This window comes from Rhipicephalus microplus, chromosome 5 (genome assembly GCF_043290135.1).
Source record: "Rhipicephalus microplus isolate Deutch F79 chromosome 5, USDA_Rmic, whole genome shotgun sequence".
Classification (NCBI taxonomy): Eukaryota; Metazoa; Arthropoda; class Arachnida; order Ixodida; family Ixodidae; genus Rhipicephalus; species Rhipicephalus microplus.
The window spans coordinates 46,931,662-46,953,204 of record NC_134704.1 but is presented as its reverse complement, the minus strand read 5'-3'; the positions used below and the strand labels follow the sequence as shown (position 1 = coordinate 46,953,204).

The window sequence follows — 21,543 nt, the reverse complement described above, 5'->3', positions numbered from 1 at the left end:
TAACCTATTTTTAAAAGGAAAGTAATAATAATATAATAATAATAATAATAATAGTAACTGTTGTGGCTTAACGTTGCAAAACCATCATAAAGTCATGAAAGACGCCGTAGCAGAGGGGTCCAGAAAGTTTGACCACGAGGTGTTCTTCAACGTGCACCTAAATCTAAGCACACGGGCCTCAACCATTCTCGCCTCCATCGAAAATGCGACCGTCGCGGCAGGGATTCGATCCCGCGTCGTGCGGGTCAGCAGCCGAGTGCCTTAGCCACTAGACTACTGCGGCGGGTTTCTAAAAGGAAAGAATGAAGACTGCGCAAAGAAAACGAATGACCTAAAATTCCAAAAAGAGAAGAGTAACACGGCAACATAAACCGCGACTAAAGAATGAAAAAAAAATCGTAGAAGCTATAGCAGTTGGTAAAGGAAACACGGAAGTATCTCCTGCCTCGAACTAAAGCCACGCAAGAAAGTTCGAACGAATCCCCCCGAGCCTCTAAGGCGTCAGATCCAGCAGCACTGCTTTCCGGTCTTCGTGACGTGTTCGAAGGACCCGGGGGAAATACGAACAACGAAAACAGCACGAAAACACATTGCAAATGAAGCGCCCGAGATGGCGAGAACAAGACCGATTGGAAAGACAGCTCAGAGTCAAGAAAACAAGAAAGAACACGGGCGGGAACAGATTTAGAATAGCTAGGCCTATGTCTGAACAGACGTGCTTGGGGCTTTACAAGATTAGCCAGTTCCCCAGTGGGGTACTGCATGCACGGGAAACGCCGATGCGGACGTGGTGCGGTCACTGATGTTCCCGTTACTTCTGTAGCTCCGTGCTTTTCGCTTCGGGCGCAGCTGATGTCCGGTTCCTCTGAGGAGCAGTAAGTTCCAGATTCAGCGTTCCTTTTCCTGTTCTTATTTGCGGTGCTGGTTCCAGGCGGCCCGAGTCGCAGACCCAGTCCTCACTGAGCGGGAGTAGTTGGAGTCCGCCTATTTACAGCACGAGAATAAACGGCCGTCGTGGGCCCGACGCTGATTACAGTCTAAGGCCTCCACTTTGTGTTCTTGCAGTAGAATGCGGGGGTACTGTACTGCGTTGTCACAGAACGAGCGCTAAAAATGGGAGCGCCGCCAAATTCTTGTGGTAACGCGCGGAAGAGACGCCGGGAGGTCAAAAAAAAAAAGAAAAAAAACAAACATCCAAGGCTCCCCGGGCGCGCGCTCTCCCCTTGGAAGCGTGACTTCGCCGACGAACCTCCTCACCCCACATCGGCGGCCGAGATAGCCCGCGAAAGTTCTAGAACGAAAGGGGCGTGGTCATACCGAGTTGAGTCATCGGCCGCGGAGGGCATTCCAACCGTCTCGCCCTCTTCCCAGCCTTCGCTGCGTATCGCGCCGACGAAATGACTAGAACCTTCTGGAATGTCGCGCGCAAGGTATTTAACCGAGCAGCCGAGATGAGAGATCAGGAGAAGACGGAAGTTAGCGCCAGAGCGCGTAGGGATTCCGCCGTGTAGTCGGCGAAGGTTTTGTCCGTAGCGACAAAGCAGGAGAAGAAGAGGATTTCCACCTGAGGGGTGAAGGCTCGAGCTACAGGCAAGAGCGTGAGTTTACCGCTATCGAGCGAAGACGCGTGGCAACAGCTGCGTGTGTGAAGCCGACGTGTCTCCGGCGAAGAAGTTTGAAGCTTGGAGAGTGGCCAATTGAAGACGCGAGGTTTCCTGGAGGAGAAACTTCGGGGCAGCGGAACGGCAACAACGCTGGACTTTGAGTGAGTGATTCTCGGAAGAGTATCATTCAGACTTTTGTTCCAAGGACTTTGGACTGAATAGGTTTTCTATCTCTTTAGTCTTTAAGTGTCTTGGTTGTTCAATGCATGCGACTGCATTGTAGTGTGTACTGTTGTCTGTGTCCGTTGTTCAAGTGTGGCTAATTGTACTGTGTAGTACGTTGTTTGATCGGGGACATATTGTACTCAGCTATTGTGGAGTGAGCATATTTGTCTATTGTTTTTCTGATCTGCCATTATTGAGAATATAATTTTGTTTGTTTATCAACTCTCGGCTCTGACTTGTTTTTTGGGCCACAGCCGGCGTCTGCTGGCGCGCCAATAAGGACCACTTCTAAATTGTCCACGCTTTCGTGGTGCGGTCCGGGGGGCCGATACTTCGGCTCTTGGAATTAGCCCGGCGACCGCCTCCCTAATTAACGGGACCGGTGTGACATGCGTTGTTAGGGAGAAGTTGCTTCGTCCACGTAATACTCTTGTGGGAAGAAACTTTAGTCTCGGTTCGAACCATAATCAGCTTGTTGAAAGATTGCGGGACGAGCTTTAAAGGGTACTCCGGTGGATATTTTTATATCAATAGATTTTGATTAAACTTTCAGTATATGGACTCTTTGGCACCTTGAGTGCCATATTATACAGCAGTAAGTGATTTAGTTTTTTTTTAGATAACGAATTTTGAAATTGGTAGCCAATTCCGGAACGAAGTTGTGTTGCGTCCCGCTGCCACTGACGTGTTCGAGACGGGCGTGCTGCCGCCACAACTCGGTTCCGCGAATGCGGCGACTGTTACTACAAGCTGACCATGGTGTCGCGAGACGGGCGCGCTGGCGCACAAACTAAGCCCTGCGAAATGCGGCGGCTGTTTCGGGAAGCGGAAGAGTCGACGCTGTTTATGGAAGCGGATGGGTCGACTTGACAGAACTGCGCAATCGTGCCCTTCGAGCTGAGGGGGAGTCGGGCTCCGTGTTGACTGTTCACACCTCTTGATTCCTCCTCTTACTGCGAGCCGCCCCTGCCTTTCGTGAAATGGACCCAGGGAGAGGGAGAAAGGCGGGAACGACGAGGGTAAGACGGATGAAGAGGGACGAGAGGGGCCCGAGAAAGCCGAGATGGCGGACGCCGGACCAACGAGGACTAGTTAAACGTTTTCTCTAATTGTAAATAAATCACCTTTTCAAGTTTCCTAAATGGAAGTCCTGCTTTCATCACCGCCCTGGTCTTGGTCATCCCACCCAATATACCCCACAACGCTACAATTGGTAAACAAGGGCCACCCTGTGTATGTGGCGTACATGTCTGTAGTCCTTCTATTCCGCCTAGCACAGCAGACGGATGCAGCACATGCTTTCTTTTTTCAACGAGAAGACGAGAACGCGATAACAGTTCAGTTTTGTCCGCTGCATAGGGTGTTATTCGTCGTTGGTATCAGTTTTTGCAGTAATATTGAGCATTGAAGAGATGGATGCGGAGCAAGCCAGCTGCTTCAGGCGCCGGCAGGTCGAAATCCAAAGAGGATGCTTCCGCGTACACATAGTAAATGCAATTATCGCCGAACTCCTCACTGATTAGTTAAAACTGGCTGGCACAGCTTGATTACGCGTAGGATAACATTGTCAGCATGCTTTTTAGGCGATAGAAGCAGCACGTGTGCAACGTTTACATCTTTGCCGGCCTTGGTGGCGTGTAGCTATGGTTTTATGACATGATCGCATACCCAGCGCGAAGCTTATCCCTGTTTCAGTTTTGTCCGATAATTTAGTGCGTTCCCCCAGCGTAGGGTAGCAAACCGGGCATGTGCCTGGTTAACCTCCCTGCCTTCTCTCTTGTTGTTTTTTTCCTCAAAATTATCGACGACTCTCTGAGCAAAATGAACCAACCTATTTGTTACAGGATTGTTAATACTATTTGAAAACGGCATTATCTCAATATAGTCTAAAATGCACTGGAGTTCCCATATAAGGAAGCTTACCGACACTTAAATTACGCCTAAATGCAGTGTATCTAAATGCCCTGCCACACGTTAAGTGCATGGGTAAAGACTACACTTACCGTGAGGCATGAATCTTGTTGGACACTGCCATCACCAGCATCACCACCACCATAATTACGATCATCACCATGATATCCTCTGTCTACAGTGGAATGAATACTTCTCTGATCTCAGCGATCTTAAGTTTGCGTTATCTTTCCCAAGACGATTTCATTTCGCTGCGAAAACTGCTTTAGTCGCTCGGTTGCGTTCCGCATCCCTGGGCATCTATTCCAGCGGCATAACTGACCACCAGTTATCTACCCAAGAACATACGTATAATAGAACATACTTATAATACATCATACATATAATACAGTACTTATAAGAGCTAAACGCGCTCAAGATATGGTAAATCGAAGCCCTGTTTGTCTCTTTGCCAAACTCCATCAATGATGGACAAAACGGTGTAGTTTCGCTAGTCACGAATAAATTCGAGCTCCAGCCTTGGTACGTGCACAACTTGGCATATGACCCCGCTTCACACAAAAACGTCCAAAATGTCTGGTTCGTAAATCGTCGCTCGGACTTGTGCATATTTTATCGGAGCCGACGCGACGTCGCCGGAAAGACAACGTGCCGAGGCTATTACGCGAGACCAAAAAGAAAGACATCCGCTCACTCTTCAGTTGCCGTCGAGGAGGTGCAGACGCCTCGCGCATAAATTGTAATACAGCGTGCGTACGCCCCGCGGGCAGCTCTTACGAAAGCTGTCAACGCTTTTGAATGTCGCGCCACCGAATCTTTACGGCCGTCGAGGGAACGTACGCGACCTCGCTGCGCCGTCGAATGCATCGCTGTATAGCGTCGTTGAATATACGGTACTCGTTTGCTCCGGAGATGCGCCTGACAGGATTCTGCTTCCGAAAAAAAAAAGAGGGAGAGAGAGTAATGCAGTTTCACGGAGTCAAAGCTGTAAAAACGGCGAAGCGCTCTCGTGCCAACACGCGATGCCGCTCACGAGTAACGGTTTCTTACTCGGCAGTGCGATAAGTCATGTCCATCTACGGAAAGGGCTAAACGTATACATAAATAAAGATCCACTATTTTACCCACAGCCGGTCGTTCCATCTCAACCGCACCTCTCCACATCAATAAGGGTGGATACGTCGGCTTGTTGGTGGAGGGTAACTTTCTGACACGTGCGCAATGAAACGCGCACGTGTCTCGTGATGGTCACTGTTAGACATGCCAGTGGAAAACGGAAATTAACATTGGTTGAAAGTTAGCGATGTGCGTTGTCGTCCACTTTTTTTTTTCTTTTTGGTGTGCCCGTCCTTTTCACGATAAAACAAATTCTCGACCACAAGCCCTGCGCAGCCTCACATTGGTTAACGCCTCTTTCCACCTCGCATCCACACGGCCTTTCATTGGTCGCCTGCTTTTCCCCCTCTTCTCCGACACGGCACACACTTTCGGCGAGCTGCGCAACGACAACGGCGTAGGTTCCACACATATTCGCTGTCAGTACGAGAAAAGATTGACGCGCCAGTTGCTTCGTGATCACGGAAACAAGCGCCACAAAACGCGACAAGAGGAGACAACACCCAACGCCGACTTGTCAGTATATGAGCGAACAGACGTGAAAAAAATTACGCCATCTCACACTAAAGGAAACTATGTGGTGATGCGAGCAGCGCTGGTGTCGTACTTGTGTTTCCATTTGTATGTGTCCGTGCATGTTTCATTTGTGTGTGAAGTTGTGTATAAGTTGTGTGCCGCTTATGTTATCGTCCCCCCTATTTGTGTGTATTCCCGTGCGCGTGCCGCAAAGTGGACACCCAGCGCTGCTAGGAATGTGCAAGGCAGCGAGCGAGCGCAGCATTATATACGGGCGCAGCGCTGTGGCGGAGAGATAAAAAGGAGAAGAGAAACGAAGCGGAGGCAGCGTTCTGCCACTTCCTCCACCCCTCCTCCTCGCGCTCACGCGAGGAGAGGGAAAGAGTTGGCGCACGCGCAGAGGGAGAGCGGACGATGGCCGAGGGACGGACATAGCCCCGAGAAAAAGCCGCTTCCCATCCTAAAATATTGGAGGCTATCTTGATCCTTCACATAGGTGTATGGTAGCGGCACTCGAACTCCGATGCTCCTGTGCCCTGGTGTATTCATAGGGTTAACTTGGTGTTTTCATAGGGTTAATTTAGTGCATTCATAGGGTTAATTTAGCTGACGCGGATCACGCAGAAAGAAGCACGTGGTTTAGATCTGCTACGCCACCCGCCGTAGCGATCCCAGCTGTTCCCGATCAGAGAGAGAGAGACAGAGAGAGAGAAACCAGTCACTGCCCTTTCAGTGAAGTCGCGTTCTATTCACATTTATTAATTGCCGTGACAGTTATTTGACCATTGTCTTAAATAAACGTATATTCGGATAGCTTATGTATCCAATATTACTACTAACTTTAACCAGAACTATCGAACTGAATTCGCATCACTTTTACTGTTTGCAAGACTTCCTGAATATTCGAAAAAAAACAGAAGGAAGTGTCAACCGGGAGTGCTCGGAAGAGCAACAAGTGTAACTCGCTGCTAGTGCCACTAAAATGAATGCACTTAGTGTGTAACAAGCAAGCCTTTTGCGTGTTAGCTTGTCCTGTTTGTCGACACAGTTTTTGCGTTCCAGTGTAGAAACTACAAGTGCGCGCGCGTATTAGTATGCGTACAGGTCCACGAGAGACATTTCACAATTTCTTCAGTTAATATCGACAGATGCAGCGGCCGAGCACGCCGTACTCGATCGAATACTTCGAGTGGATGCCGGTTTCCACCAGGCACCGACAGCTAACGCGTTAATGTAAACAGCAATCTAGTAAACGCAATTTACACGCGATATTCCTGAGTGAACACGTGCGGTTCTTTGTGCAGAAGTGAACCAGTTCAGTTCGCGGATGCAGTTTCTGAGTGGCACTAAGTTTGAGTGTGTTCGCTGACGCTTGCTGTCAGTGGTGGGCATCGTAAGCACGCACTCTCAATAAATATCACACGTAATTTTCGTCGACTAGATTGCTGTATACAGTAACGCGCTGTCAATGCCCGATGTGAGCAGCTATCAACCCAAGACTTCTATCGGGTACAATAATGCCGAGTTGCTGCATCTGTCGGCTTTTGTCGACTTTAATTGAAGAAATTGCGAAACGTTTTTCGCGACGTGTATGCACCATAAACCGCGAACACACTTAGATTTTGTTTATTGGAACAACGAAACTGTTTTTACGAAGATAACAAGTCAAGATAGCCCATAGGAAGTCGGCTAACTATACACAAACTGCATTCATTTTATTAGCACAAGCACGGAGTGATCCTTGTTTTTCTTCTAGGCACTTCCTGTTGAAACTTCCTGCCAGGTTTTTGAACACTCAGAATGTCTAGAAAAAAAAAAGAAGGAGTTATCCGTATTCAAATCAACTGTTCTGGTGCAAGCTAGCAGGTGAATAACGACCAATGGGAAACGAGAATACAAGTAAGAAGGATTGAGCATCAAGTGACATATTTGATATTTAGTAATAAAGGAAGTGAAGGAATCGCTTGGAAAGGTCTGAAGCACGTACACGATTCCGGGCTGGGGAGTATAGTATATACTTCCCAGCCCTGGACATTAACATTCTTTATTCTTTTGTATTTGTTCTACGCTCTTATTCACAGACTTACCAAAACTGGTCCGTAGAAAGTGCGCACATGTATACCGTATTCTAGGCGAAGTATGTGAGAGAGAAAAAGATAGAGGGAGATGATGTGAGGAAGCCCCCGGTTGGGTACCCGATGCTTTGGAAGTAGAAAGGGATGTTAAAGCATAAAGCATAAGAATAGATAACACAGGGCGTCTACGAGCAATGCGGAGCCTTCCTTGGAGTAAGTATGAACGTACACACTTTTCCGGGGGTACCTGAACAAATACAGGAACGGCTTTATTCCAGAACGCAGGGTAACAGATAGGGTCTCAGGACGAGCAAACTTGACTATACGATTGGGAGGCCGTGCCTTGCTTCGTGATATAAAATTCAGTACTCCTCCGATAGTTGTACAGGGAATGCAGCCGCAGTCAACGTTTCGAAAGGGGGACTTCCTTTGCGGGCAACAACGCTCGTTGCCCTAAAGGCCTGGCTACACGGATGCGTCACAGTGCGTCAGCGGTTTATTATTTTTTTTTTTTGACGTGGCGATGCTGCGTCATCTCCCTTAAAGCCCCTAAAACTTTGGGGCTTTATTCTCTACAAAAAGCGAGGGCATGTAGCTTTGCCTAGCCACGCGCCCTTTCTCCCCATAGGGAGAGGGCGCAACAGCCCGTCAAGAAGGCACGCGCTGACACGCTGGGACCTGTACGTGTGGTCAAGCCTGAAGTCCTCCCGTTGATACGTTGGATCCAGCCACATTTCTCCGTTACACGAATGCTGATCACTTTAAACATGCATCTAACCCTGAACATTTGCCTGGTTTAGACAGTCCGAAAAAAAGTAACTCAGTCAATTGCAGACGAGACCGAGGGCAACGAGAAGCACAGGAAAGGATGCACTAGTATGTATACAAGTCACGCACTCAGACACTCGCGACGTGGTTTCCAAAGCGTGTTTCGGGGGGCTGAAAAAAGAAAGCGAGAAAGTCAAATAAAAGACTGAATGAAAGAACTTTACCGTCACAAAGAAAGTTGAGTAAAATGACAAAAAAATGAAAACCAGACAACGATCGCTATCGGACAAGAAAACAGTTACGATCGAGGACAACATGCGCGTCAGGAAAACGGCAAGGAAAAAAAAATCTTAAAAAGGAGGAGAAGGGATGAATAGGGTGGATGGGCAGAATGTGGGGGAAAAGGGAGCGACGGAACACTACCGGATGCATTAATCATGCATACGGTGCGGAGGCGGAACCGGCGACGGATTGCGACGCATGATACGCGCTCACAACAGCCCAGCGCAGGTCTGCGCGACAGCGCCATAGACGGAGACGAAGGACTCCCGGAGGACACATCCCAACGATGCTTCGGGAAGTGGGACAAGCCGGAGATACACACACAAAAAAGAAAAAGGCAAGAAGACGAGGCAAGAAACACCAAGCTTAGCGAAGGAGTTGAAAGCGGCGGTCCTTCCCGATGCATCGTGCTGGGGGTAAACAAACCCTCTCGCTAAAGAGACCAAAAGGTGCCTGCTGCTGGGCACCCCGGATGGACGATGTTAATAATGGAGTCGGGTCGGCCGAGTGTCATCTCCGAGTCTCCGACCTGAGACGTGGATCCGTCGAGCGAAGTACAAGACGAGACGGTACAGGCCCAGACAACAGAGGAAAGCAAGAAGGACGGATCAGATGTATGTATGCGTGGCCTCGGGCAGGGCTTTCCGTATGAGGTAGCGACGATCACCACAGAGAACCTCACGTTATATTTCTTTCCCGAATTTGGTTGAGTCCAATTGAATCAAGGTTCGCAATGGATGCAGATGCGATAACAATGCGATGACGTGCTTTCCACAAAAGCCTGTCTGATTTTTGTAGGTCTTTTTAGGGTTTCCCCCTTGAAACCGTACTTTATATAGGTCCGTACGTGCGTTCGTATGTGCTCGTGTATCTTTATTTATACACTTTCGAAATTTAAAGCTTTCCAGGGACGGGGGGGGGGGGGGGCGTTGCGTGAACCTCCTCAATCCCCCTTGGCACTGTTGTGGGGGATTGAGCAGGTTCAAAGCACGCGTCCTTTCAAACATAAAAAGGAAACGTTTTCATTTATGGTACCCGGAAACATTGGCCCCCGCTTTTCAAATGCAAGATCAGTGTATTTCGGCCGCCATCTTCGTGGAAAACTTGCGTGGTCGTTACCCTCGACTTGATAAACGACGGGAGGGTTACGACTTCTTAAAAATCCAAAGTAGACGTCGCGCCCTCCTTAGAAGGAGCGGTGCTCCTTTTTTCTATATGTGTATGTATTATGCGCGCACGTTCGATATATATATATATATATATATATATATATATATATATATATAAAGGAAAAAGTGTATACCTAAGGGCTCGTTTTTCCGTGTTTTCACACCATATTAATGAGTTCTAACAGACAGTAATGCCAAGGAATGTACCGGAGAAGTTGTTAGAACCAATGGAATGTAAATAAGAAGGAAGAAAAGTGGGTGAAAAATAACCAGCCGTGAGCAGGTTATTATTTTTTCACCCACTTTTCTTCTTTCTTATTTACATTCCATTGGTTCTAATAACTTCTCCGGTACATTCCTTGACATTACTGTCTGTTAGAACTCATATATATATATATATATATATATATATATATATATATATATATATATATATATATATATATATATATATATAGAGAGAGAGAGAGAGAGAGAGAGAGGGAGATTGTCTCTTTTTGTATATTAGGTGTAAAATAGAGCCTATAGAGAAGTTTTGTCACATCACTGATTCTGATTCCCACGATGTTTGTATGAGCTGTTATGTGTGGTTTTGGTGCTGCTGATTTGTGACATTTTATTACAATTATGTGCGCGTAGTTGACCCATTACGATAATGCCCTGGTCGGGTGCTGTAGGAATAAATAAAGAAATATTTAAAGAATGAATTATTTACCCACTGCACACATAGGCAAACAAAAACCATCTTAATTGTTTGTACGTAACGGTCTCCCCTGAATAGATAAGCATAAGTAAAACTATAGTCTCGAAAAAGTCGGCACCTCTCGGCTAACTATTACTTCCCGGCTCCAGCTCCAGAGCTTTCACTATAAAAGGAAGCAGTGATTAATCGTGGAGGGAAGCAACGGCGAAAGCGCGCAAATGACGCGAACGACCGTGTAGTAAACAAGCGGCAGCAACAAAATCCATTCTGTCGAACTCGTTAGTGGCACGTTAATTCTACCTTTACTTACGACAACAGCTGATGAAGCCAACGACTAATGAAGAAAGAAAGCAGAAGCAAGGAAAAGAACGCCTCACACCGACGAATTGAGGTTGATCGAGAGCCAGAAATGAGTGCGGACGGTAACAAAAGGTGCAGGGAAACACTACTGGCATGCATGTGCGTGAGATGATTTGCGAAGCACTCCACGGGAAGTAAATTGATGTTTACGAAACAGTTTATGGGTCAGCACGATTCTCTTTCAGAAGCAAAGCTCCTCTTAGTTTAACCTTGTCCCGCGTCAGGCGTAACTGGCAGTATCTCCGAAACTGTGTAATAGATGGCGCTGTCTCTTTGAAGTACATACAAACTGCTGTTGAGTGAGGATATTCTAGATGGCGCTGTACAACTACTCTACGATTGGCTGCTGCGCGGGTTGTGCATGGGTGCGCGGGAAACGAGTGCCTCTCTCAGTCTCCTGGATCGTCGCCGTACGAGTCGGATCTTTGGTGGGGCATGGACTAAGCTGCGCGGAAGGCAACGGCGCCTCGTGCTTGTCGCGAGACAGACACGGACGGACGGACGGGCACTACGCTCCAATTACCATTCACTCCATGGATATGCTGCGATTTTTTTGTCGCTATGACTGGGAGAAAAACTCCAAGGACTAAATGTACAAGCACAGAACAGTCGTATAAAAGAAGAATCAAGAAGACATGAGTGTCAGAGTAATAAGTATTTAAGAAACCAAAAACACAGCCTTTAGTAGCGAAGCATCCCTTCTTGTCAGCGTCTCCTGTACTCATGGTGTGTCACGCAGTCGCGGTGTGTCACAGTGTAAATTTCACGTGATGAAATCACGATATCATGGCATCGTGAAGACAAAGGGTCGACAAATACTTGTGACGCAGTCACGATGTGATCATGACGTCTCGATGCATGCACCCTATAGGGTCTCGGCGTGTCGACGTCTAATGTCGTCGCGGTGTTTCATATTATAGTCACGGTACAAAATCAAAGTAGGTATGCGCCCCAAAAATATGGGATATCCCACAACTCGCCACCTGCCAACTAGAAATTGAGATGGCAGCAGTTAACAAAGAGCCGACGGCGTCGGCTATTCGTCGCACCTTCATTTAGATGCCGCAGGAAACGGAAACCGGGCATGTAGGGGGCGAATAATAAGAAGAATGCATGCTTCGCCCGTCCCCAGGTTTCACGTCAGCGGAACTAAAACACTCTTGCCTAGACAATTCGCTCCTCCGCAGCTTTGTGGGAAAAAAAAAAGCCAGGACTGTCCACTGTCGGCCATCCTTCACCAACTCATAGCTGTTCACCGTTACGGCAGCGTAACAAATCGGTACATGTGCAATAACCACACAACGTATCTGTCTCAATCTATTAAGTACTCCGCAGGATACCTCAGTTTCCCCGAGAGAAATTCGTCACCATTTTTTTCTCTTGCCACTCTCGTCGTCCTTGGCGAGTTTTCGCGTTCCGCTTATAAAACGACGCATAATCGATCCCGCGCCGACGACAATTACCCTGCTTTCTTGGGCGCCTTCGCAAACGGGCCACCAACACGCTGGGCGGGGCTTTGACGATTAGCGCGGCTCCAACGACGCCACACACACACGGCAAGGCGGCGGCACACGCCACACCGTGAAACCCCCACTCGATCACGACGACGAAGCGCTGCCGCGAAGCCGAGGCCCCGCAGCCAGGACAAGCCGAACCAGCAAAAGCGCGTGCTCTCGACACGGGAACAATTAATGCGAGGCTCCACGTTTTCACGGCACGGCCGGCCGAGCTGGCGGGGAAGAAGGTATAAGCGCGTTTTGTTTCGGTCGAAGGTAAACTGAGCACTTACGGGAGCATTGTGTGGGCGGGGCACGATATGCGCACGCGCGTGAAATGAACAGCATTCGTGGGGAGTGCAATCTGATTAGACGAGAGCTTAGACATCTTATAATAATAATAATAATAATAATAATAATAATAATAATAATAATAATAATAATAATAATAATAATAATAATAATAATAATAATGTCTAGAGTTTTACGCCCCAAAAACCACGAGATGATCATGAGAAATACCGCAGCGGAGGGGTATCTAAATGTAGACCACTTGGTGTTTATTAAAATGCACTGAGATCGCACAATAAACGGGCCTCTACAAGTTCGCCTCCATCGAAATGCGACCGCCGCGGTCGGGATCGAAGCAGCGGCCTCCGGGTCATATGCGACCTGCGCTTCGGGTCATATAGTGAACTATGTTAGTAACAAGTGGCCAGTTTCAAGAGGTATAGAAGAGATCGACCGACTCGGGCGATAGCGCCTCTTACAACGTCTACTGCAACGGATGAACGCGAACTGGTGTCATCTTGACATGCTGACGCTGTGCACCTAATAATCCTTTGATCTCATATTCCCAGACTGCGACCCAGAGCCATCTTTTTCTTCGAATTAAAGGTTTCATTCATTCACTAATACATTCATTCATTCATTCATTCATTCAATCGATATAGACGGCATTACTGATGCATGGGTTTCTTTGCCACCGTATCGTGCTGCTAACCTTGCCCTGCTGTGCCTTGAAGATTAAAATTAACGGTACTATATTGCAGACGCATATACACCTTAAAGCGGGCGGATTGGTGCCTTCCATGTCACCTGACCGTATCAGTTCACGACCCGAGATACAAACATGAGAAAACGTTCGTTTAACAGCCAAAGGTAGCGGCCCATGTGTCATATACGTGAAGTCGTCTACCACGATCGACGCAGGTAGACGCAGCCACGCGCCGTAACACCACAGAGCATTGGCAGGAAGGAAGGGCGAGTCGGCGGTCGCAGGAGCGACCCATCGGTCGATGCGTGCCAGCCGCCACGGCCACCGCCTCACCTGGCCGCGTCGAAGGCGCGGCAGCGGCGTCGTAATCGATGCCGCTACTGGCGTTGCTTGTGGCGATGACGCATACAAACGAAGCTGCCGCTGCAGTGTAGAGGGCGGAGAGCGTTCGCGCAGCGCGCCTACGGGGGCGAACGGCGCGCGCCACCGCAGTTTCTATACACACTGCAAGCCTAAGCTCTCTCCTTTCTCCCCTCCGTGCATTGCTTTAGCGGAACGTTATTGCAGCAGCGGTAGGCAAGCGCTCCAATGCTCAATGCACTAAGTCAAATCGGAATACATAGCGCCATACCATTCGAACAGTACAAATTAGCCTGTATATAGCCTGTTTTCGAGGTGAAAAATAAACAACTTGCAAACATTTTGTTTTGGGGTAAGGGTGGGGTGGTGTTGTCGGCTTTTCGCATGTGTATGCATGTGCATTTACATAAGCATGTGTCTTTATCTGTTTATATGTGCATGTTTGCCGCTATTTCTAAGCGTATTACAACACATTTTTTTTTAACGTTGCACTGTATGTTAAGAGGCGTTTATTAGGCAACATGTGTATTTATGTATGTGAAAATAAGCCATAGTTGAAAGAACATGTGTAGTGTATTCTTGCTGCTCCGTGTTCTTGTAGTTTTTCTGTTAGCGCCAAGTTGAAGAGACCGCGGACCTCGGCAGGCCGCTTTGTGGCTTTAAGCTCACGGCCCTCAACATCTGTATTCTTCCTGAGTGTGATGATGAAATGAACACTTTTCTGATTCTGATTCTAATGAACACAATACACATGAGGCGAGAACAAGGACGTATGCACTGTCGACAGTAAGCGCATGCCCTTAATCTCGCCTTATGTGTTTTGTGCTCATTGAGCGCTGTGTTTTACATTGCATCTGTACCAACGAGTTCGCCTCAAGAACATCTTAACTCATGTACCAAGTACGAGTCATCGCGCCTACACGGGCACACACATATACGTTCTCCCAAAGCAGTGGTTTTTCGAATGGCGGTCCGTGGATTCCAGGGGGTATACGTAGACATTCCGGGGAGTCCACAAAATTCATCCTCAAAAAGAAGAGAGAGGAAAAAACATAGCGTTTCTTGGACGGACACGGTTCTGTGTCTACGGCTTCCTTCCGATTTTTGGTATGCTGCGCTGCACAACAGCAATGCATTGAGGCGCTGCCTCATTAAGGTTCAAAGAGGCAGCGACACCAGCCGCGCGTACGGAGAAGAAAGTTTGTCGACGCTGAGTGTCCATTGTTCTCAGAGACGAATGGCTGGTGACAGCCGGCAACACGAAAGCCCCCGGCGACACAGAGAATGGATCCAAGCGCACGGGGACGCACGAAGCGACGCCCCTTGAATTGACGTACGCGCGGAAGGAAGCGTCAGAGCTCGATCAAGCTGACCGGAAGTCGTGCGATTAGAGAGAGGCGCGTAAGACAGGGGCAGCTGCAGAGCCCGTGGTGACGTACACACACGTACATAACATGAAAGCGGTGGAAACAGAGAAGAAAAAGAAAGGGGAGGAGGCAGCGCTGATGAAAGGCTCCAGATTTTTTCGCAAACGTATACACGTAGCCGGTAAAGCTGCATTGCGAATCGGGCAGATTGCACATGAGAACGGATAGCTGGGATGGTTTGAGGGAATTCAAGTTAAAACAGGTGCCGCAAAGAAACAACGACACATAGATGCCCTCGTGCACTCGTTCCTCGCTTGTGTCGTTGTTCCTTTGAGCTTACTGCTATGACATGATATTACACACATGCACTATTTTGAAAAAAAAAAAGTACTCAAAGACGAAACAGGGCTATTCATTTAAAAGTGGTACGACCTCTTCTGCATTTGCGTTAGACCACTCGAAAGCAAAAGCCGTCTTCTTATATTACGGCAAACGATTGTATCGGCTGTGCTCCTCGTGTTCCAGTTCGCTTTTCACTATCACTACGGATATGACGTACCAATAAGCACAAACGTCTGATGCGTGAACGCACTGTAGCTAGAGAAAAAAAAATGAAAGAAAGAAGTATATGAAAGCATCGCCACAGTCGTTTACGCCTACGCGTAAGAGGCTGAAAGTATTAAGCGCGTTGGCGGGGAAGCTGCTAAAACCATGCATACACGTTCGGAAACGCCCGGCTTGAGTTTTTCGGAAGAGGAGGAGGCAAAAAAAAAACGAAACAAAAAATACACGGAAGAAGAACGGAAGGAGAAAGTCTATGTCCAATATGATGTGAACACTGCAGCTTGTTCACAACAACTAATCACCTTCCTCACGCAGAGTAGCAAGTCAGCGATCCAAGCACGCCGGCTAAATTTTGTTTTTCAATAAAGAGCCCTCTCTCTTTCTCAAATCGGGTGACAAAACCAAGAAGGTTTAAAGAAAGATTCCTTGACCCAGACCACAACGCGATTATGAGGTATGCCATATTGACAGACTCCTGGCTCTTTGGCTGGCATACTTCAGCCTAAGTACACGGACGTTCATACACACTCCTCCCAGTCGGAACGCGACCATGTTGCCAGGCATCAAACCCGTGTCCTCAAGCTCACCAGCCGAGGACACGCTCACCACCTTACCTGCTGAGGTACCACGCGGTGTGTGAAATCGCTGCATCTTTGAACAGTGGAAAGGAAAGACTCGGTATAATATTGAACCGCCGCGGTATAGCTTAGCAGGCTGAAGTGTTGCGCTGCTAAGCCACATGTCACGGACTTGATTCGAGTCAGCGGTTGCCGCCTTCCGATGGGAATGGAGTCCAACAACGTCCGAGTAATTAAGTTTAGCTGCACGGTGATGAATCACACGTGAACAAAAATATTCCAAAGTTCCCACTACGGAGTGCTTTATAATCATACCAAGTTTTTTATTTATTCATTTTATTTTACTTACTTATTTGAGATTGTTTCATACAGCGAGCATCTTGGATGGAAGGCTTAATCTGTCTCACTGACGCATTGTGACCCCTGCACTTTTTTGCTCTGATGGAGCACAGAGGATTAGGGTGTGCGTAATCTTTCTACACAACAATAAAGAACCGCGTAAGCTCTTGGTCCCGGTGAATGACAAATGAATAACGTTGGACTATTGCTAATGAATAACAATTAGGCAGCAAGCAGTAATATCTGTAACAGGCGCGTAAGAACCTGATTTACTGTAACATAATAGTAGTCAGAGGTTAACATCGAATTACCACCATATCACTATAAGAGGTGCAGTGATGGAGGGCTCTGCAAATTTCGACTACCTGGCGTTATTCAACCTGTATATTAAATTTAGGCTCATGCGTGCCTATAACATTGCGCATCCATGGAAACGCAGCCCCCGCGGCCGGGAATCAATCCCGCGACCTGCGCGCCAGCAGTCAAGCACACAACCACTACTCTAACGCAGCGGGTGGAATTTTTTTTGTAAATTCTGACTTACTACATTACGAGAATCTCTTCGAAAAGAGACGTGAACACTCTCTAGAAATCACTGAACCCTGGTACAGACGGTCATGAGGCCCATAAAAAAATTAACGTATCTCATTAAACAAAGTTACGTACAATGCATTGATTAAAATGCGACATCAATTTTTTTATAACAACTTCCATGTGCAATCGCTTAGTATAATCGCGTCATGTTAGGATGAATCTGGTCTATAATGATAATGTTGGCGCTAATCTACGCGTTCGAGTGAAAATTACACCAGCATGACCCGAACGGAAAACGCTGTAAATGAAAACACGTTCATTATTTAACCCTGAATTGTACTATTTCAATCCTTCAGTACTCTACCTAAGAAGTCGGGACTCTTGCTTATTATACGCCTTTCTTTTCTGCTTTAAGTACACTCTCAACGTCTCCTAAGTGAGAACCGTGATGCAGGCATGTATTTCTACAGCAGGGCAGCGCCCCCCCCCCCCCCTTCAAGTTGTTGATGGACGAAGAGCTAGACTACCGCGGTAGGTTGGCACGTAAGACGCCGAAAAATAATTAAAACTGTCACTAGTATCAGCACAACGACGACTGCGAGGCTTACCCGCAACAGAGCGAGAAATCCAGGTGCGTCCGCCACGGTAAGGCACGGTTTCGAAACGTCGACGGCGGCGAGATGTGGTAGACGCCGAAGTGCATCTCGCACGCCCACCACCAGCAACAGAGCGAAGACTTCATGGCGGCACAGTGCGAACGGCACCGCTCCCTTTTTGGGGCGGTCACCGCGACCAAAGCGCGAGGTTGATCGCAGGGCGGCGAACACTGCCTCGCTGTACACTTCCGGTCGGAGGAAACGGGCAGGTGCTGCAGAAGGAGGGGGCGGCGACCGCGCTAGAGACGACGCCAAAGGTCACGATCACCAAACCGTATAGTCGTCTTTCCGATAGTGAGACCACACGAAAAAATAAAATAAAAAACGATGGCTCAGAAGAGAAGCGCACGCTCACAGGGGTTGGAGTATAGATCCAAGGAAGGAGGAAGCGCAGTTCGTAAGCGCAACACTGGGATAACGAATGTTGATCGCTGTTTCAGTCTCTCCCATTCGTGGTGACCGCTATACATCCGGAGAGGTTACGTAATGCGGTGACGTATGCCTCTACGGGAATCAGCGTTTCGGTGTCTTGTATCCAGCGCTACGTGAACGAAATGTTGCGTCCGGTGGGACCGTACCCTCCCTCAGCACCAACGGTTCTAAGCAGTGCAATAGCAATCGAACTGAGCTGAGATTGATTCCAAGGGGGTGGACGAGGGACGTCGTCTGGGACTTCTTTTGACATGCAGCCAGAGTTACGAAGGTCACTTCTTATTAGAGAGTCGTGTCGTAACCGCACTTCGAGTGGAAAAGACAGGAGATTCGAACGGCGGCGGCTTCGAAAGAAAACGTTGCTCAGGGGTTCCTTCGAGTATTTCAAGAACAAGACATCCGGTAGCGATGAGCGCTCGCCGCATCACCGATGCGGAGGAAAGCTGAGGAGATCATAGGGCTGGGCGTCGCCGAACGACAGTAGAGAGACACATCAGCCGGTTTCCGCAGTCTCTGCTCTTCAAGAAAGACGTCTCCGGAAGGCGTTCTTTGCACACACACACGCAAGAAAACGAAGAAGCTTCGGTGACGGCTTCGTGTTCCTTAAGAAACGTGAGAACGAAGGGTATCCTTCCAGGAGAAGCTTCAACGGAAAGTGTTCACTAGGCGTGGCAGACTCGGATGCCTCGGCACGGTACAGATTATAACATTCATCCCTGGGAGTGGCAAGCGATACTGCCCCGACTGAACCTAACGCTGCCTTCGTGATCGGCGAGGACGCGCGAACGTCAAGCGGCCTCTTGAACACCACAACATCCGTTTCCACGCTCCTCCGCGTTGGCGTCGTCTCCCGCTGCGGTCGCACACAACGTCGGCCGACGATGCGACCCGTGAAGTTCGGGACGGAAACAAAAGCGCTTAGTGCGTTGAAGTGCTCCTCGGCTGTCGCATGATGCCGCGCGTGAGCGAGGGCGTCGTTCTGGCCTCGCCACCTCGCCGAAGAAGGCGCGAACAGGTGCGCAGTGTCTTTGCGAATACGCCCTCACCAATAAAGAATACGCGGATAATGAACGAAAAAAAAAAAAAGCAGGAGAGCCTTTTGCGAGGAGTTGTCGGAAAAAAAGAAGAGGTAGGACGGCAGTTCTGCGCGGGTCGCCCGCTGTCGCGAGCAAAAAAAAAAAAGAACAAAAGAAACGGGGCACGGCGCGTTTCGCGCACCCACTCGTGGTGCCACGTTCGCGGCGAGACGGCATGAGACGCCCACGTGAGCTTGGTGTGCACCTCGCGGTCGGGCCGAGGGGGTTGGCGGCGGTAGTGCATCGAGTACAGATGCGATGCGCGACTGGAAGCAGGCGAAATATACAAAGAAACTGCGCCAGGAAGACGAACGTGCGAGGTTTCAAGAAAGATACACGAGCGCGGGCGTGCGAGGAAACAAGAAAGCGCGGAGGAGGACAGTTCCGTTATGTGCGCGGCGAGGGCGAGCCCGCGTTTTTTTTTTTTTTTGTAAAGTGCGTTTGCTTGTCTGTTTGATAAGAGCCCATCAGGCAAGGTCACGTTGCCTAAACTCGCGCCCCTCTGTTTGGGTTTGCCTCCTCGTGTAGCGCTAATACGGCATTTTAGCGGTGACGGTAATACCGTACGGTAAGCGGGCAACACCGTGGCATCGTCGGCGGCACGAAGATGATTAGTATACAAAACCTGTGTTTCGGATATTTCGGGCATCTGATCAACTTGCGGTACGTTATTAGCAACTTGCGCGGTCAGAAAGGCCGAAACAGCTGCGTCCTCTTTTCGACGGTACGATATTTCCGTACTTGTACCCCAGAGCAGGAGACGGCCAGCTAGCTCTTGAGGAGGAGGGCGGACCTCGATGAAGCCAAAATGGCAGGTTGCCGCGCGGGAAGGAAAAAAAAAGGGGGGGGGGAATTAACAGCAATGATTTACAAAACTGGAATGGAAATCATGTTTGTTTGCAGCATGCATGTGAGGTTGCAAATTGACAACATAAAATTAAAAGCAATAAAAAAGGGAAGGGGGAACCCTTCATACAATTTTTGGCGCTGAACATTCTCATTCATCTAGGATATATGTCTACATCAAGGTTGCTCACTGACAGACACACAGAAAGTCGTGGCGGTGTTCATCGCTGAGTAGGCAGGTATTAGCACCAAGGGCCGCATGTTACCCACCACCGCCTTGGAATAAACCAAACGGCACTCCTAAAACAATGGGATGCTTTGACAGTGCCGGTTAACCGGATGGCAAGTAAAGGAATACGGCACCGTGGTGGTCTTAAAAACATTTAGCTGGGTGAGTTGCTCGTTGCGCAGCGTAACAATAAAATTATCGAAGTGGCTTGCCGTCTAAAAAGCAATGTGCCGACCACGGCAATGATGTACGTCCGTATATTTACCGTACGGTAAACTGGCTTTACTAAAAAAACACTTCACGAACAGGGTGTTATAGCAGTACTGAATTACATTACAGTAAGATACGGCTATATTGCAGTCGGTACTGTTAGGGCTCGGAAGGAGGGAGGGTCGCTGGAGGATACGCAAAACAAATAGGGTTATGGCACTATTTACACATATTTACAGCAAAGAAAGGTTAGGGGTTTCACAAACCACGAGCGTGGTGGTTGAACCATTACATGGTTCAGAGCGACGTCCAGCACTCTGCGGCGTCGTTTTAACCCCTGTTGGGCTCCTCCTCTCCGAGTGGAACACCAATCACACACACACAACAGGTGAGGGGGACTAGCATGCACGGTCCACGTGAACGTCCAATATTGAGTTGTGAACACTGCACTGCAAGGTGGCGCCAGCAGGGCTCTTCCTCGTCGTGTGTGTGCCGCTAGTCGAGAGTTCCCACGATCCTGACAGCATACATCAAAGGGTCCGCCGATTTGTTCGCTTAATTAGCGGGGCGATTTGCAGCGGTCGCCACGGTCTCTTCCAAGGAAGATGCTGTCTTTGTTGTCCTCTCTGGAACTGTTTACGATGTCGTGGCGACACGACGTCTCATCCTCCGGCGAGCAGGGACAATGCCTGGCGGGCATAGGCAGTCGGCCGGTCGGCTACTTGATTGAGGATTAAAAGAACGCCGTTCCCCCGTCAGCGCTGGCGCCGGTCACGCTAGCTTCCCCGTCACCCGATGAGTCGCCGAGGGCATCAGTCACCGCTTCAGCTCGAAGAGACGACGAAAGGGTCCGTAGTTGAAAGTCAGGAGCTCGCCTTCGCTTGTCACATGGTCTGGGTAATTACTCAAATCTTCGACAGCGTCTGGCAGACTGGGTGCCGAAGGGATTGAGAGCTTCTCCAGTGGACCGGCTTACGCACCATGGCGTCTGCCCAGATGAATTTCCAGGCCAAACTTAACAGTACGTGACTATAATAGAGCGGAAAACTTTTGCTAGATTAATAGATTGATACGTAGAGTTTAACGTCTCAAAACCACCATATGATTATGGGAGCCGCCGTAGTGGAGGG

At 48.6% G+C, this 21,543-nt stretch overlaps 1 protein-coding gene across 6 annotated transcripts in view; it reads right to left on the bottom strand.

The window, feature by feature from the left end:
* The window catches only part of LOC119174612 (uncharacterized), a 612,314-nt gene that overhangs the window by 295,663 nt on the left and 295,108 nt on the right, over positions 1-21,543 (bottom strand). Inside the window, exon 1 of one of the 6 annotated variants that reach the window (XM_075895370.1) lies at positions 17,573-17,938. The exons of the other annotated variants lie outside the window; for them this stretch is intronic. Within the exon in view, the coding sequence (XP_075751485.1) occupies positions 17,573-17,706 (134 nt within the window). The 5' untranslated portion in view covers positions 17,707-17,938. Of the gene's footprint in view, positions 1-17,572; positions 17,939-21,543 lie in introns of those variants that run through there. 6 annotated transcript variants of the gene reach the window in all.